The 18,393-nt window shown below is 24.9% G+C and overlaps 4 protein-coding genes across 4 annotated transcripts; 1 reads left to right on the forward strand and 3 right to left on the reverse strand. All coding sequences in view use genetic code 6, as the record gives it.

Annotated features, from left to right (window-relative positions):
* Positions 1-502: 502 nt before the first annotated feature.
* Positions 503-13,555, forward strand: SS50377_23586 (uncharacterized protein; the record flags this gene model as incomplete). The annotated part of the gene is made up of 1 exon (XM_067907450.1): positions 503-13,555. The coding sequence occupies one exon, from the start codon at positions 503-505 to the stop codon at positions 13,553-13,555; it is 13,053 nt and encodes a 4,350-aa protein (XP_067764424.1).
* Positions 13,556-14,360: 805 nt separating this feature from the next.
* SS50377_23587 (Gamma tubulin) lies at positions 14,361-15,788 on the reverse strand (the record flags this gene model as incomplete). Its single annotated transcript, XM_067907451.1, has 1 exon — positions 14,361-15,788. The coding sequence occupies one exon, from the start codon at positions 15,786-15,788 to the stop codon at positions 14,361-14,363; it is 1,428 nt and encodes a 475-aa protein (XP_067764425.1).
* A 50-nt stretch (positions 15,789-15,838) lies between these two features.
* Positions 15,839-16,417, reverse strand: SS50377_23588 (uncharacterized protein; the record flags this gene model as incomplete). Its single annotated transcript, XM_067907452.1, has 1 exon — positions 15,839-16,417. The coding sequence occupies one exon, from the start codon at positions 16,415-16,417 to the stop codon at positions 15,839-15,841; it is 579 nt and encodes a 192-aa protein (XP_067764426.1).
* Positions 16,418-16,589: 172 nt separating this feature from the next.
* On the reverse strand, positions 16,590-18,347 carry SS50377_23589 (TCP-1 chaperonin subunit eta; the record flags this gene model as incomplete). Its single annotated transcript, XM_067907453.1, has 1 exon — positions 16,590-18,347. One exon carries the CDS (start codon positions 18,345-18,347, stop codon positions 16,590-16,592), a length of 1,758 nt encoding a protein of 585 aa, XP_067764427.1.
* Positions 18,348-18,393: the final 46 nt, after the last annotated feature.

Consider the following 18,393-nt stretch of genomic DNA (forward strand, 5'->3'; position numbering starts at 1 on the left):
TGTTTATTAACATTCCAACAAATTCTTCATTTAGTTTAAAATATTATGAGGTAATTATATCATTTTTTGCTTGTATTTATAAAATCTCGCCAAAAATATCAATAAAAACTATTTAATTTACCTTTGAAGCAATAAGTTGAGAATCATTTACCTAAAATACATTTATATACTAATCAAAGTTGATAAAATTAACATTCTTTTTTGTGAAATTATATACAAAAATTCCAGAATAGGTTTAAATAAAGATGTTTTATGTCTCATAAGGTGGTAATATAATTTTGGTACTAGAGTTAATTCTGATTTGGTCATAAAATTGATTTTATTTCGTAATATAAAGATGAGTGTCATAAATATATACAATATAATCTTATGTAGGGATAACATTAACTAAATTCTTTTGATACATCATGGAGTGAATTTAATGAACAGTTATATCTACCATTTTGATTAATGGAGTGGTTTATAATATATTTATTTATCATAATAAAAAGTTAATTTTTTAATGAGCAGAAGACAACTAGTTATTACAAACTAAGTGGGTAACGCTTTAATAGCATTACTTAGCTAAGAAATATTATATGAAAATACTGAAAATGCATAGTTAATTGAAGTATTTCTTTCAACTCCCAGAATAAAGTTTCTTTACTTTGCTTTACCAGGATTTTTCACTTTACAATATCAAAGTAATGGATCAGTAGCTATAAAACCACAAGTAGATTTATACTAAACTAAGCTTCCTTTAGAATCTATATCATTTTTACTTATTAACAGTTAATTAAAAAATATGATTTTATAAAACTATTTTTAATTTAATTCGTTTTAGAAGGATGCATTCTTACCATTAAATAAAGCATTTGGGACATATTTTAGAAATGAAAACACTTAGCTTCCTTAACTTACAGAAAATTAGTTGGCTTAAATATAAAAAACTGATTGCTAACCAGCCCACTTTGTATTTTTAGAAGAACTTCTTTATATATAAATTCAGGCTATGAGATAGGTTATAAATTTTGGATTATAATAAAATTATCAGCCGATTTATTCTTAAATATAAACTGAAGAAGAAATACTAATTAACAATTAGTAGCCATTATCTCCAGTTGCTGTTCTATTTTATCGATTTTATTAAAACAAAAACTATAGCTATTCTACCATTGGTATGGAAACATTATTATATTTAACCCAATAAAATGGTTTATTTAGATATTTATAAAATCTAGTTATACATGAAGGTAATCTTCTCAATCTGTAGTCGTTTAATCCATAAATTTTGCAAATTTTAAGGAAAAGAAAGTCATTAGCAGTAGGACAATATGATATAGTATCATTTAATGTTAATATAAGGATTAAGTTTATATAAAATTTAATAAAATTATTCAAACCTTCTTATCCACTTTTATGCAGATTTATTAATATGTCTTTTTCAAGCTTCAAACCAAAATACGAGCCTTTAATTAAAAACAATCAACACTAAAGGAAACTGTCATGGCAAACAGCTTAAATCCTTTTTGATATTGTTAATAAAATAAGCTAAAATATTAACTTTGATAAATCATTAACTCAATAAGAATTATACGATTAATAAAAAATAATCTCTTTCATATTACCTGCATTTTATAATGAGATTATATTAGCTACTAAAAATTATATGGAACTTGATAGCTAAGCAATCATAGACCCATAGAACTATACAATCAGATTGACGATGATTATAGATTTCTATAAAAATATGTACAAACTTACATAGTAAGAGATATTTGAAGGATATTTAAGAAAAGCTGGAAATGTATTATATTTAATATAGTAATTATATAATTATTAAAATCTTTTACAGGTTATCCAAGATGAATTTTTGCCATTTTCAGTATAACTGAAAGATGATATAGAAAACTCTATTCTAGAGTTAAATAGTTTATGTATCAATAAATAAACTACATCATTCCTCACACTAGTTTCTGATAATATTTTACATGTTGTTAAGGAAGGAAAATAAATTGTATAGTACACACAGGAAGATAACCTATTAGTACCATATACAGATCAGCATATTATCGATGAACATTATCATGTAGCAGCATTATTCCATCTCAAATGTTAAATCATAACGGAAAAATTATCAGATCTAGAAATAAATATTACCAGTCATTTATTAGATGGATTTTAAACAATTGATTCAATTATTGAATTTTTATAGGTATTCATCAAAGTCTCATATTTATTTACAAGTAAACCTGTTATTCTTTAGTTATCAAGAGTTTTTGATAATTACTTAATATTTGTTGTTAAATTTTTTGATACAATACCTACATCCATTAATGAATTAGAATACTAATAAACACAGATATGCAATATTGCAAAGTTTATTAATAAGTTGAGTATTAACTTATTATAATCTATGTTATAATTAGAAGAGAATTGTTATTTTATATAAATATCTAAAGATACATAGTTTTAGACATTATTAACATTAGCAAAATTAATTACATAAAGGTTTCACGAATATTTATAAGAAGACTTAACATTAACTTCTATAAAGTTGCATTCTATTTGCCCACATCTTAACTGGTTTATTATATAGTTTGAATAGTATTTAAGCAAGTCAACAGAATTAAAATCAAATTTAATAAGATTAAAAGAAGATTACCTGAAAGAGAAAGCAATTTATTTCTTAGAAAAAATTAATTAATCCGTATTTGATGTTATCACCTAGGATTTAATTACGTTTATCGATTTAAATGGATTAATAAATTATCTTATTGAATTAGATAATTTTATTATATATTCTCATTAACAATAATAATAAATAGAATTAGAAAGTTACGGAAATTTTGGTCTTTACCCTCCAGTAAACTGTTTTGTGCCTGATATTGCAATATCCCTTAAAACATAAGTTTAAAAATTTAATATTATTTATAATTATAAGTAGTTAACTTTTATTTATAAATCACGATTGAATTTATAGATTGACAACCTATTTTAAGTTGCTGAATCTAGTAAATTTTTAACTTGGACAATGAATTTATAACTAAAAGAATTTTCGAACAAAAGTGCTTTTATGCTTAGTAATTCTTTAATGAGCAACTAGTTATTTTTTGAGGTTATTGGTGAATGCACAGAAATGATAGATCAGTTTTATTTGGAAAATGAGTTTAACTAAAAAGATTTAGAATAATATTTATAATATGATGACGACTTTTTATAGTTACTTAAAGATACTATCATAGCAAATAAATCCTTTTTAATGTTTCCAGTTGAATCTTTCGATTTGGAATTGTAAAATTATTTTAAAATAGGTTGTTTTTGTTATGATTAAGGTTTAAAAACTCAACCTCCTAATTTAGAAAAGAAATCAAAAAACTTCAGAAAAGTTTCATCATAATTACAGAATAAAGAAATATTTAGAATTATAGAGCATACTATACTTAAATGTAAAAATTATTTAAATGAACTTATATGCAATATTTAAAATAAAATAATTACTAGTTTATCCGAAATAAATTAGGATTTTTATTTTCAAATTGTTCCAGATTTATAAATACTTGTCAATAAAATTAGAGATTTAATATCTTGTGTTTAAATTTTATAACTTGGTATATTATTCTTATTTATGTCGGAGAAAACATATCCATTATTTTAAATTGATGCTTTTTATGATGATTCTATTCATTATAGTCCTGATATAATGACTACAACATAGCTTATTCAATTATTTTCTAACATTATCACAAATTAAGAAATAGACAGTCAATAAAATTTAGTAAATAAAGATGTGTTGCATAAATTAAGTTAATGGCTCGATATTATTTTAGATCTATAAAATTATGGTTATAATATTGATTTGACAAAATTTAAAGAATAATCTGATATTAATGTATTTAGTTCACCATTTACTCGCATATTGTTATGGATTAATTCTATTATGTCTTCTCATTCATATTTAAACACATTTATCAATGAATTATAAAAATAATTTTAAATTACATTGGTGGTGAATTCTATGGATACTGTCACTAATTTGATAATACCATGCTTATATAATAATTGTAAATATCCTATTTCTTAGATTTAAATCTATTTATTTATTTAAATCGAAAAAATATTCTAATAAATATTTGACTAAATATAAACGACAGAATAAAATATCTACATTATTGACGCAAAGATAGTTGAATTAAAAGCTATCAGATATTAAGTATAAGATTTATTTTAGATTAAAAGTAAATTATAAAACCTATTGATAGAAGATTATGAAACTATTTAGAATCTTATATAGTTGTATGATGCAATTAAAGATGAATCCGTATTGAAATAGTTTTTCTCATAATTTGATGTGTTCTTAGATTATCTCAATAAATTTTAATATTAGGTGAATAACATTCATTTAGGTTTCACAGTTCTAAATTCTACTAAATTATTATCATACTATTAAAAAATTGTATACGATATTGTACAGGAAGCAATGTCCCCTGTTGTCGCATTTATAGAAAGTGTACTTAATGATTCTAGTGCGTAGCTATAAAAATAAATTGTGCAATTAGAACATGTAATAGAAGAATGCACCTAATAAACATCTGTAGATATTTCTAATTATAATAGGGTAGAAAAACTTATTAGAAGTTCATTTATAATGAAATGTTGTATTTAGACATTTATTCTAATTAATTAAAAATGCTTAGATATGAATATATTTTTAACATCAAGCAATGTTTTAATTCATACTAATATAGACTAATTTTAAAGAGAATTACCAGTAATAAAATTTAAAATAGATGATATTAATTAAAGAGTTGATATATTAGTTAATAATACACGAATTTAGTTCATTTATCATACTCATGAGTTATTTGGATAAATACTGACAACATAAGATTAGTTTATGGAAAAATTAATATTTAATACTTTTAAGGAAGAGAATTTTAAAGATTTTTATATAAGTGATTCAGAAAAAATTATATCAAAAATAAGCTCACTTATTGAAATTGTTGATTAAAAACAGTTAGAATAGTTTAGAACATCACTACTTCATATTTATGAGTTAAGATATTTATAAGGATAATGCGAATGTTATGATATCCAAACTGAATATTACTCTTTGGCTAATATAAGTACTTTTGTTACTTAATAGATTAATAAATCGACATTTATTTCATTATAAAAGACAGTACAGTATAAAATATTGTCTTATTAGGAATTAATTTTATTAATATAGTTATTTTAAAAATTGATATGTAAAAAAGTAAGTTATTTCTATAAAAGCGTTGATTCTTTTTTATATTCAGCAAGAGAGGCCCATAATAAAATTATATATAATATAGAAAATATTGATAATGTTTAGATTAAAAAATAATTATATGAATGTATTAAAGTAATAGATTCGTTATGGTCTAAAATTACTTTTTTCTTGTCTTATAAACTTTTTTAAAAGCATCATTGGATAAAAGTTCTAATTACTATATAGAATAAAGACTAAAAGTAATATTAAAAAATTTAAAATTGTATATAAATTTGGTAAATTAATGATGAACCTGAAATTTAGTAATTAATGATAATATAAATAGAGCAAGTTAGTAATATTTCTTAGATTATATAAAATGCATTTGAAGAAGATATTTTTAATAAAACTATATCTTAAATTACCATAAACTACAGATAAATCTTGGAAAGTGACAAATAAGTTCTCCTGCAACAAATAATCGAGCATTTATCACAGTTTAAATAGGAATCCCTAGATATTTCATACATAGACACAATAGGTATTCTTAAAAATTTGTAAGAAGAATTCGTGCAAAAAAGAATATAGTTTCATTTTAATTAGGCTATATCTTTGTATAAGTTACAATAAGTAAATGATCTAAACTTATAATAATTATTAAACTCTCTTTAATACCTTTAAAAACTTTGTATTGAACATCCATATATGGATTAATTATCGGAATATAGATAAATTTATTACTAATTTCAATCATATATATTAGTATTTTTCTTATTTGGGTTGCTAATTTGTAAATCCTTTAATAATTTCTAAATTGTTTCCTTTTTATCACATTCTTCATTATTTGACAATTTGTGTTTAGATATTTCATGTATATACTAGATTGGTACATAATAAGATATGAATGAAGTAATAAAAATATTTTCAGGGACAAGCATTACGATATATCAATAAATATTAAAACTATAGTATAGTGAGGAACTTGTAAATGATAATATTATTGTACTTAATCCAATCTTTAGCTATATCGACGACACATAACCTAATAATTATAATGAAGCATCGTAGAATGTCTTTAAAAATGATGAAGAAATATCTGAAATCTCAGCAATATCCTTAAATGAGATCTCATAGGAAGATTTATAGATAAATTAAAATGAATGGGCTAAGAAATATTCTATAATAGAGTCGCTCCTCTTAACTGTATAATTATAAGACAATATTCTTTAAAATATTGTTTAATTTATTAAGTGTAATCTCTAGGTTGCAAATAATGTAACAAACAGTGCATATTATTATAGTTTAAATGCTCTTCTAGAAAAGGTCAGACAAATAGAGAGTCTTCATCTTTTGAAATTAATGACAACTAATTCAGACATATTTCCTATTGTTTAAAAAGATATTTTAGATTTAAATTTTATCAAAGATTTTTGCTAAGTATTTATATCAAATAATCTGAATAAGTCTAAGTATAGTAAAATTTTAACTATCTTAAGAAAAAAAGCTAATATTAAAAAATATTTTCAAATATAATAAAATGTCGAAAATTAGAACAACAACAGTTTGTTTCTGAATTTTATTTAAGAAATGTCAATAAATGTGCTATATCCATTTATCGCTTCTACTGTCATATCCTCATATGAAGTAAATACTATTATTGGATTTTAAACAAAAAGTTAGGTAGATGAAAACTCACTATCCACACAAACATTCGTACCACTATATAGACCAATTAATACATAAGATATGCCTGAAATACCATGTATTGTGTTTCCATTTTCGATTAACCACCCATTCCTACAAATTATTGTCCAACTAATACTACTTATTGAAGAGTCAATCGCCATTTATACCACATAATGTATCAAAAAACTTAGGTTAATGCTACATATTTCGACACATGGAGATAGTTATTACTCACCAAATTTATAAAACGATTACGAATTCCCACTAGAAATTTTCCAACATTCAGACCAGTATAATTATCCCTGTACAATCTACCCTTCAGAAGTAATATAAACTGCCTTTTATATAGTATTGGATTCGAGTATTGTTATTCCACATGAAATTTATATAGAAAAGGAATACACTCTGCAGAGTTCTGTATAAATGGGCGTCCTACTAATCTCAAAGCTTGAACTTTTCATTCAGCAAATTTAGGAATTTATTTCAGGATTCCTATCGGTACAACACAAGAAAAAGAGTTTTGTAATAGCTATGGTTTCAGAATTACCATTCGCTTACGAAAAAGCGAATATTTTATATAATATTGCTAATTAATTTCTGACAAAGCTAAAAAGTATTTTATAAAATCAGCAGCAGAATTAGCATATCCGGAACATGATTAACTATGATGCCAATAATTACCTATATAAGTAACTAAAGTAGCCATTTGTAGTCATTCAACATGAAATTTTGTTATCCAACGACGATACTTTTCAGTTTCTAGCTAGCTCGGTACTACTGCAACTTTAGAAAACAGAGCTAAATCCAGAGTAGCTGATTATTCTTTTGTAAGATGGTTCTATTTCTAGGATATCATATGTATAGTAAGTGTATGCATCAAGGGAGTAATATATGCAGACTGATATGTTGCCATTTTTGAGTACGTTTGCTAGTAAAAAGTTGACAGAATCAGCACAGTCGCTTTTAATAGATTTTCAGGTTTTGTAGAAAATTAATTATTTAGCATCCAAGCTTTCATTATTATATCAGGTTTAATAGTTCTCACATCTTAGAGAGTATGCTTTATAGATTTATCATCCGAAATTTAAATAATTAGTGCCAGGAGCTGGTGATCTGTTGTCTATTCGGTAATTTTCATTACCTAAATACGATTTTCTGAACATTAAGTACTTAGATTAAATAAGTTTTCTTATTTTAACTTAGCTTAAACCTCAAATTTTTGGAGGTAGGAGTTCTGTTCGATCTAAAACATATACAAATAATTACACATCAACTTTTATATCACAAGCAAGAAACAACGTGGTGACAAATGATGTATTTGGATAGCCATAGTGTGAATATATAGTTAATATTTAAAATTCTTCATATAGTATGAGTTATAGTTAAACAGAAGATACATAAGATTAAACGCAGAGTGTTAAAACAGTTTAATATAAATTTCATCTAGTTTAAAGAGAATAGGGATGGGATAGATTATAATGTGCTAATAATTACGACGATCAATATTCACCTTTTTATGATGAAGTGACTAAAAACATAGAAGACGAGCTAATAAAGGACTCAGTAATAGTAATAGATACCTTATGTGTATTCGTCGTTTTATCTTCATATTAATATGCCCAGTGCGAAACAGATTTCTATTATGATATCGTTAGCTCTGATTTTTTATAATAATAATGGTGTTAAAGTATAATTAATTTTCTATAGGGAAAGTTAAAGTTGGATTAGTAGTTTAGATTTAAAGTACAAGTATAAGAATTAGTCACTCTCTTAAATAAAATTCCGCCACTCCATTTAAGGATTGGAATTTAAAATTTTTATGAAAGCTTCTTATCAACATCAAACATTACTTTATAACTCTCAAATTATATATCTGAATATTCTATAATCAGATATAATATTATAATTAATAACATAAGCAAGTATATTTATTAAATTCTTAACCGTATAGTACTACTTACTGCATAAAGAGTTTAAATACATGTAATAAATTTTAATTTTCACTAGTTATAACTTTTGGATGAAATTGCTATTTTATTAAAGTACTGTCTTCAATTATACATAAACGAAGATGTGGAGCTATCTTTCATTAACAATATTTAATCTTAAATAGCCAAGGATTCCATGAAATAGTATAATCTTATTGTCTTTAATAATATAAATTAATAACAAATATCTGAATAAGATATTAAGCTCATTAAATCTCAATATTAATCTACATAAATGATAATTTTATTAGTAAATTAATCTAAAAGTATACATTATCCTCTTGTTGATTACTAATCAACATTACAGTAATTTGGATTAGCTTAATTATTAATGATAAATATTATTATACATTATCAAAAATGGGTTAATATGAAAGATATAATTTAATAGGAGTAAGAATTAGATTATTTAGATATATTTAGTGAAAAATTCTAAGGAGAAAAATTAGAATTTAAGAAGTAATTAAGTAAAAATCTTCTAATGACTAACTATTTTTACAAATATTAAAAAATTATTGTAAATAACACTATTATTGATATTTATATTGATGTTTTACTGCAAATAATGGTAATTATATAAGATCAAGCAAAACTAAAATATAATGACATGTTAAACCTTTAGCTTAATGTCATGAACAGTATATATTCCTCTTTTGATGCAGTTTTATTTTAATTACATTGTCATCTAAATTTAAAAATTATTCAAGTTCCACATAGTTTTTGGCTTGGTCTTGTTATATTTTTTTCATACTGGTAATATAAGTAGCTTAAAATCGAAATGCCACAGAAAGCAATAATGTAATCAAGAAATAATAGATTTTTGCCGTCTATACTAACATTTAAAACGGTAAGTGAATCACAACAATCAAATTAAGATTTTAATTCTTGGGATATTTTCTTAACATAAACTGTTGGGTTAAATTTAATGTTTAAGATATAATCAGATCTTTCAATAAACAAGTTTATTCCTCAGTTAGTAATAGAAAATAAGCAAATTCATCATGTATTTGTCGAGCTAGATTCAGTAGAGTTATTTGATACATATACACACATATCTGATATTATTTCCGTATTATACATGAAAATTGAATAAAAATATTGCACATCAAAATAATAAAATACTAAATTTATTAATAAACTATTATCTAACTAAATAATTCATTAACATGGAATAATGAAAGGTGTTGATATTATTATCTTAAAGCTGTTCATCTAAAAATATCATTATAATAACTATGTTGAAATGGGGTCTAAGTTTTAATAAAGTATTTTAATCTAGAAAATCACATCAACTTAATATATTGATAATTACATATTTAATAACAACTATATTGAATCTTCATACAATCCTTTCAATATGTATCATAAGAATTTAATTTATATAATATAAATTAATGATTAAAACACGGTAAATTTAATAAATTAAAAGCAGTTAAACAAAAATATTTTTCTCACTCTTGAAGATTCTAATTTGAATTAATTTTTAATACCATTATATTAAAACTAATAACCTCTAAACTAAACGCAGATAGTTATGAAAGAAATTGCAAATCACTTTAAATACGAAGAAATTAATTCTATTATCACATACTAGAAGATAAAACTAGATCAAATATCGAATTATTAAGCTTTATCTACATCATTACCTTAAACATTATGTTTTACATTAAATGTTTTGTTCATTGCATAAAATTATTTTTAATGTTCATTTAAAAAGTTTTTATTAAAACACTAGTCTTTTTTTAATTAAATATTATAGCATGATTCTGTGAATTAATTATTATAAAAACATTATAGCAATCTTCTTAATGATAATCCATAATTTTAATTTATTATTTCTACCTTATTTAATAAATTAGAATTTAGTATTTGCAAGCCAATAGTTCAATATCCAGGTAATAATGGTATTCCATTTCAAGATGATACCTATTATTAAGATAGTTACTAAATAATTAATGCAGACACTCTTGTTGTTAGTCAGCACAATATTATCAATTTGAATAAATCATTTCTATCATAATATAATGCAAATACTCTATAACTGTAAAAATTGATATTCTTTTTAGATTTTTATTAGCATTTGTAAGTCTATTAAAATGAAATTTATTTACTGGATATAGTTCAAGATGTAACAATAATCACAAATTCTAAGTTTTATGTTTACTAAAACCAAAATTTCTTAGATTTTTATCTAGGTGTTTGTTTAAAAGTTGTATTACTCAAATAAAGATGCATTATATTAGTTCAAAATTTAGAAATTGAAGGAATATTATAATATTTAACAGAAATACTACAAGATGGTTATTCTACTAGTTTGATTACCTAATGTACTGCTGATCAAGAGATTATGTTTTTGTAATAAATTAAAAATCTTAGCAATACATATGATTTATAATTTTTTAGTATTTTAGATGTTTTGTAATATAAATTTTTTGAAAATAATTCTATATTAGACCTTATTCACATTATAATTGAATCTAATGATTAAAAATCAGATAATATGATAATTGATCTCCATTAAGATAAGATAGAAGAATCAATATTTTCAGACCTTTATTTAACTACATAAAGTTAAAAACTTGAAGAAATTCATCATTATCATTAGACAATTCTAACACACTTAAGAAATACATTCACGGTAACAGAATAATAATTACTTTATTTTTAAGATATTTAAAACTAAGTCAATTAAAATATAATTGACCATGAATAAAGATTTAAGCGTACCTTACCTAGTTATTAAGATTTATAGTCAGTGTAAGATTTTGAGTAATAAAATATAGAGTATAATAACAAAATTGAGTAACACAATAAACTTATGGATATACAAGTTAAGATTAATAATGATATAAATTTAGAATTAAAATAAATATAAGATTAGATTTTATTATCTGAACAATATTAGTAAACACTTCGGCATAAATTAAAATAGTATCGACTAAATGTAAGGTAAATTAATCATTATTAATTCCATGTTTATAAAGAAATTAGTTAGATTACAATTTAAGCAATTTATTTAGTGATAACTCAAGATAAAAAATTTTCAAATGTGGAGAAGTATATGCGTAGAAAATTTGATAACATTGATAAATTAATTAGAGATATAACTGATTCGTCAGTAAATATACCAAAGGATTGCATAACGATTTTGTTGTCACTTATATAAGTTAAAGATTAAATGTTTAATAGTAATTAGGATTTTAATGATTAAATTGAAAAGCTCATTTTCTAATCATAACTTGATGAATTTTTGTTAAAAATAGTACTGAATTTACTTTTTCTGAGCTAGAAGACCATAGAAATTGAGCAAAATCAACTACTAATTCCTCCGTTATAGAGTAGAATTAGGCTGAACTAGTTAGGATAATAGAAATTAAATAAAAAATTAGATTAAATTATTAATGAGTAAAATAAAATTTAACTGAAAATAGATTTTATTAAAACAAATGCAGAAAATTAGATAACAAAAAATTAATAGTACACTCGAATTTTAGATGAAATGCACAATATCAGCAGTTAAGTCAAAGTAATTACACCTAATATATATTATCAGTGTTAAATTGTTAGAAATTTAAATAAAGAACTCGAATTTAATTCTCATTTAGCAGCATTTCTTCTTTACTAACAATAATATTTCTCTTCATAGTAATAAAATTTACTTGAAAAATCATTTGGATAAGATATTAACATACCATAAAAATTTTTGCCTTATATTTTACAAAATTATTTTACTAAATAATAACTAATTTCTCTGTATAAAATGTGTAGTAAATATAAGGTTTTAAATAAGAATATAATAATTACTAAAAATGATACTTAAATTACATAAGAAAAAATAGTATTTTTAATGTAAAAACACAAAACTGATGCTGCATTTTGTGACCAGCTTTTCAATCTGTTTAATGCATAAATAAATTAGTTAGAAGAGTTTTTATTTGAAAATTTGATTAATCTTTTAGATAATGACATTATATTTCTTATTCTGAAACAAGTTTTCTTAAGTAATTCATGTATATTATAAACAGATAACAAGCAAATCGCGGAATTAATAGGAAGCTTTATGCAATATAATACAATTATGCCATTTGAATATTATACTAGAATTAACATCTGCACAACTTCATAAGACATTCAAAAACTTAATTTTAATAGAGACTACTATCAAAACGATTAAAATTGTGTTATATTGATTTATAATATTGAGTATTCTGTTGTTAAACCGTTGTTACATTCTAGGCATTATGGAAATATATATAGATTTGACTACAAAACAGGATCAATATAAGACAAAGAGTCTTATATAGAATTTAGCTCTTAGGTTGATATTAAAATTCTATATGTCTAATAGTAAGATGTTAATGATAAGTTTATTAACACATATGATATTAAAGTAAAAAAATTAAAAAAAGATAAGAATGCAGATTATAATTCATACTAAATACACTAATCTAATAGCTAAACCATAAAGAAATATGATGAAACTCTAGATAGTTACGAGTAACTCCAAAAGTAATAACAACAATTGTTATAATTAATTCATAAATAAAATCAAAACCATAGTAGTATTAATGAAATAAACTAAGGATATTAACTATATAAGGACTCTCTTTATGCGACAATAATTAATTTAATTGAATACAAAAAATATATTGTAGGTAATGTTGAATGATTTGTATTTTATTATATATTATCATTTAACTCCCTTTTTAGGTTTATGAATATTGTCTATGATGTTAAAAATATATAATCCTTTTAATTAAGCAATAAAGAATAGTATATAATAGATCTATTTGAGATATATGTCCCTATATGTTATCATGATAATGCTTTTTATATATTTATTTAAGATGATTTATAACAGTATATAGACATCTTTACACCTGCTGTGTTTTGTCCTGAATTATATTAAACAGCATTATTAAACTAATTTATTTACTAGTCTAATGTAAGTATTTATAAATAAAAGCTATATTTTAAAGAAAACTCTGTGTTATTTTTAATTAATATCAAAAATAATGTAAAAGATAATATAAAAATATAAAATAGGAAATTAACTATTAAGCAGTCATAAGTATAGCATGCGAATTTTAATAAGCTTAAACCCAATTATGATATAATATCATTAATTAGAAGAGAAAATTATCATAATAAAAAGGATTCGATTTATTTTAATGAATTACACTAACCAGTTTATCCTATTCCATTTTTTAACAAAAATATCGCTCTTAAAAGTATAATTGGTTTAAAAAATAACAACAATAAAAAGCAAAAGACAGTAAGTTTTTCATCTAACATATAAGTATTCGGCTAAGACATTGAGATCCATGTAGGAATCAGAAAAGGAATTCAGATTGATGATTCATAATTTGTAATATCCTAATTTACTAGAGATTACTGTTAAGAAGTATCTGATCTATTTTTATAAAATATATGAATTTAATCTGAATTAGTAAGTGATATTTTTACCAAATTACTCAAATACCCCCTTCTACCCAATCTAAATAGTCAGGCTTTTCTGCTGCTGCATACTCTGCGATTAAACTCGTGCAGCTTTCTCTGGAATCCTAAAATTCTTATAGCATTTCTACATCTGACTCCCATAGTTCGCTTGATCGATAGTTTTACATAAATGGGGCCGTACGGCCTGTTTCTCCAAATTACTTATTAAAATCTTTGCTAATCCTCTAAAATATTTCTCTAACCGAAGTATGGTTTGAAATAAGTAACCCTGATACCTTAGATTATTCAGCTATTAAAGGTGATCTTTTAGAAACTGCCAATTGAATATTTGATGGAGCCCAGGGTGAAAATCTAACAGATCTACGTTCTTATAATCTAGTGACAGATCTATGTAATTATGTGGAATCTAATTAACCTTATAATAAATTTAATAAAGATATGTAAGTCCCATCTCTAGAACAGGAAACAAGTCCATTTCCAGGGTGTAATAATCTCCTCATTACATCTAAAACTGATGTTTTTCTAACTTAATTTTATCCTTAGTACATATCTTTGATTGCTTATTAAGCATCATATTCTTATTCCACTGGGTCAGTTGTCATAAGTTGCTAAATAGGAGTGAACGCCGATATTAAATAATGAAGTCTTGGAGTTGGAACTAAGCAGCCTATTAAAGATAGCATATCATTTACCATGAATCCAGGAAGTCTTAAAGTACTTGTTGATGCAGCCATAACTGTGGAAATAATAGCATTTGACTATTAATATCCAGATTTTGAATCTGCTGATTAGTGCTTTTCAACAATTCTATCCAATGATGTATTATCAATTGTAAAAACCGCATCTGCATTATTTGTCAATCTCTTCATTGTCAACATGGAGTTATAAGGTTAAACTACAACCTCCGAAGTAGTATGATTTGGGAATACGGAAAAAGTTTGCAATAATTTCTTTGGATAGCGTTCTGATAATTTTTCTAATAAGCAAGATCCCATTCCTGAACCCGAACCTCCAGCAATTGAGTGTGTAAGGTTAAAGCCTGAAAAAGAATCAGCCCCCTCAGCTTCTCTATCAATCATGTCTAAAATAATCTCAATGTCAACTTCTGTTTATTTATAGCCAGATGCCCAGATATTACCCGCTCCTGTTTAGTTCTTAGATATATAAATATTTTCAGGGTTGAACAATGATCTAACAGGTGATTCTTGACGAATGTAACCAATAGCTCTAGGTTCTAAGTCTAATAATAATGCTCGAGGAATATAATGGTTATCATCTGCCTAATAAAAGAAAACATCTTTCCTATCATCAAAATTTATTGCTTCAGGAGCCAAAGAACCATTAGCCAATATACCGTGTTCTAGACACAGTCTATGCCAAAATTCTGCCCCAATTTAATTACCACATTAACCACACTGTAATGTTATTATTTCTCTCGGCATATATGAAAGGGAAAATTTATTAATAATTATAATATAATAATATATAATAATCAGATACACCAATCTTAATTTAGTGACCACATAAATTCTGGCTCCTCTTTTGTATCTAATACTTCAAAAGTACAGTGTAATGTGCTAAAATTACCAATATTACTTAAATCTTATAGTTATGGTGGAATAGGAGTACGATAAATTGGGACCTGAGATTAATTTTTAAAACTAAAAACTTTTTTAAGAGTATTTTTAGCGTTATTGAATGCTATAGTAAATGAATTTCTATGATATTACTTACTTAGTTTTTATTTAATAACAAACTGCATTTCTTTAGTAATATCACTACAATCTTTTAACAATTTATAAACTTCTGTCCTAATGATATTCATATCCGATTTTTCAATATTTCCAAATAGATGTCTTTAAAAATTATCAAAATACCAACGATATACCTATTATTTTGATAGTCCTGTTTACAAAGCTAATTATTCCCACGGAAACGACTTTCTTTATTCTTATAAGACATTATCTAATATTGTATGGTCATTAATTAGTTACTATACTGTATATTAGGAATACTTAGACAAAATTTAGGCCATCTGTGGGATAACAATTTATGACGACACTTTATGCATTTTTAAATATACATCTCTTATTATTTTAGTAATAAATACAACATAATATAAAACCTATAATTAAATTCAAAATCATTATAGTTAATAGTGCAAATAGGAGAATAATAATAATATTTTTAAATGTAGAATCTTTAAAAACTAAAATGAAATAGAATAAACCATAAAACGAGAGTCATTTAAGCCTTCTTGCAGCTTTACCCATTTTTTGCTAAAGAGCTGCACCAGGTCTGCCATCCGGACCAACACTAGGGGCTACACCAGCGGCATCTAATTTTCTCTTCATTTCTTTAGTCTTATTTTGTTCTTTCTTGATATTTTAAGTATCGTTAGGCATATTGAATGTCTAGTCCACCAATAAGACAATACAAGCAGCCTCTACAGCGGATCTCAAAGCATTCACACGGATATTTGCAGGTTCCCAAATAAATGCTTCCATAGCATCAATTGTTGTATAATCATTTTATATATCAACACCTTACCAGCAAATTTCATTGTTTCTAATTCCTTTTGCATGCTTCGAACGAAGTTGATTTAATATATCAGTAGAATCAAACCCTGCATTATCACACAAAGCGCGAGGAATAACTTCTAAAGCATTAGCAAATGCTTCTATTATAATTTACTCTTTACCTGAAATAGTTTTGCAATGTCTTGATAAATATTAACTTAATTGCATTTCAATAGAACCTGCACCAGCTATAACAGTAGGTGTTTTAACTGCTCTACGGACAACCATAATAGCATCATGTAAAGATCTTTCAGATTCAGCAATAAATTATTCAGCCCCACCTCTAAGGATGATTGTGCATACTTTTAATTCATCAAAACCAGTTATAAAGTTGAAACGTTCAGCACCAATTTACTTTTCTTCAAAAAGCTTTGCATCACCTAATACATTAGTTTGAATGTCAGATACTGCTGAAATTATATTTGCATTAGTTTATATAGAGATTCTCTTAAGATCAGCATCTGTAACTCTTCCAGCGCCGAAAATGCCATGATCTGCAAAGAATTATGTTGCCAAATCACCAATTGATTTATTTGAGAATACTACAGTGGCTCCAGCTTCTTTAATCATATTAAGTTTGTTATAAATAATAGAATATTCGGCTTCAACAATCTCTTTGAACTTAGAAGGATCATTAAGACGGATTTCAGCGCCTTCTTTTTCAGCAGACCACTCTAACTCAAAATTAAGTAATAAAATTTTAGGAGATTCAATGCATTTTTTGTATTATTCATGACCAGCATACGAAAATGTTTTCTTGAAAGCTATACCATGTACTAAAAAGGACTCTTGAAGAGCACCACCTAAAACTTATTTAATACCTAAGTTGTGAAGATCCAATTAATCATCATTTCTTTTAAGGGCCAAAACGGCATCAACACACATTTGAGAAAACTACTCTTTGCACGGAGCAATGAGTTTAGAATTCATAGCCGTACCAGCAAGTTTTTTAAGAGTCTGAGCATATTACTGATCTTCGAACTTTCTTTCAACCGAACGGATCCTATCAATGCATATAGATAATGCTTTTCTGTAGCAACGAGCAATGATACGTGGATGAACTCCATCTTCAACTAATTATGAAGAATGTTTTAAGAAGGAACCTGCTAAAACACAAACTGAGGTAGTACCATCACCGATTTCTGAATCTTATGACTTAGAAATATCAACTAAACAGCGAGCAGCTGGATGAGTGACATCTAAAAGAGATAATATTGTTGCGCCGTCGTTAGATACAGTTGCATTTCCACCTTTAATAAGCATCTTATCCATACCTCTTGGTCCAAGAGTGGTTTATAAGATATCAGCGAGTGAAACACAGGCTTTTATATTAGTTAATAACTGTCCTTTACCCTATGAGGTATCTGTACCCTCTTTGAGAACTACAATTGCAGGTTATAAACCAAATTTTGACTGCTGCATTTATAAAATGTTTGGAGTGAAGAGAAAATTTTAACTAAATTAGATC

The sequence above is a fragment of the Spironucleus salmonicida genome, chromosome 4, assembly GCF_000497125.1.
Source record: "Spironucleus salmonicida strain ATCC 50377 chromosome 4, whole genome shotgun sequence".
Classification (NCBI taxonomy): domain Eukaryota; phylum Fornicata; order Diplomonadida; family Hexamitidae; genus Spironucleus; species Spironucleus salmonicida.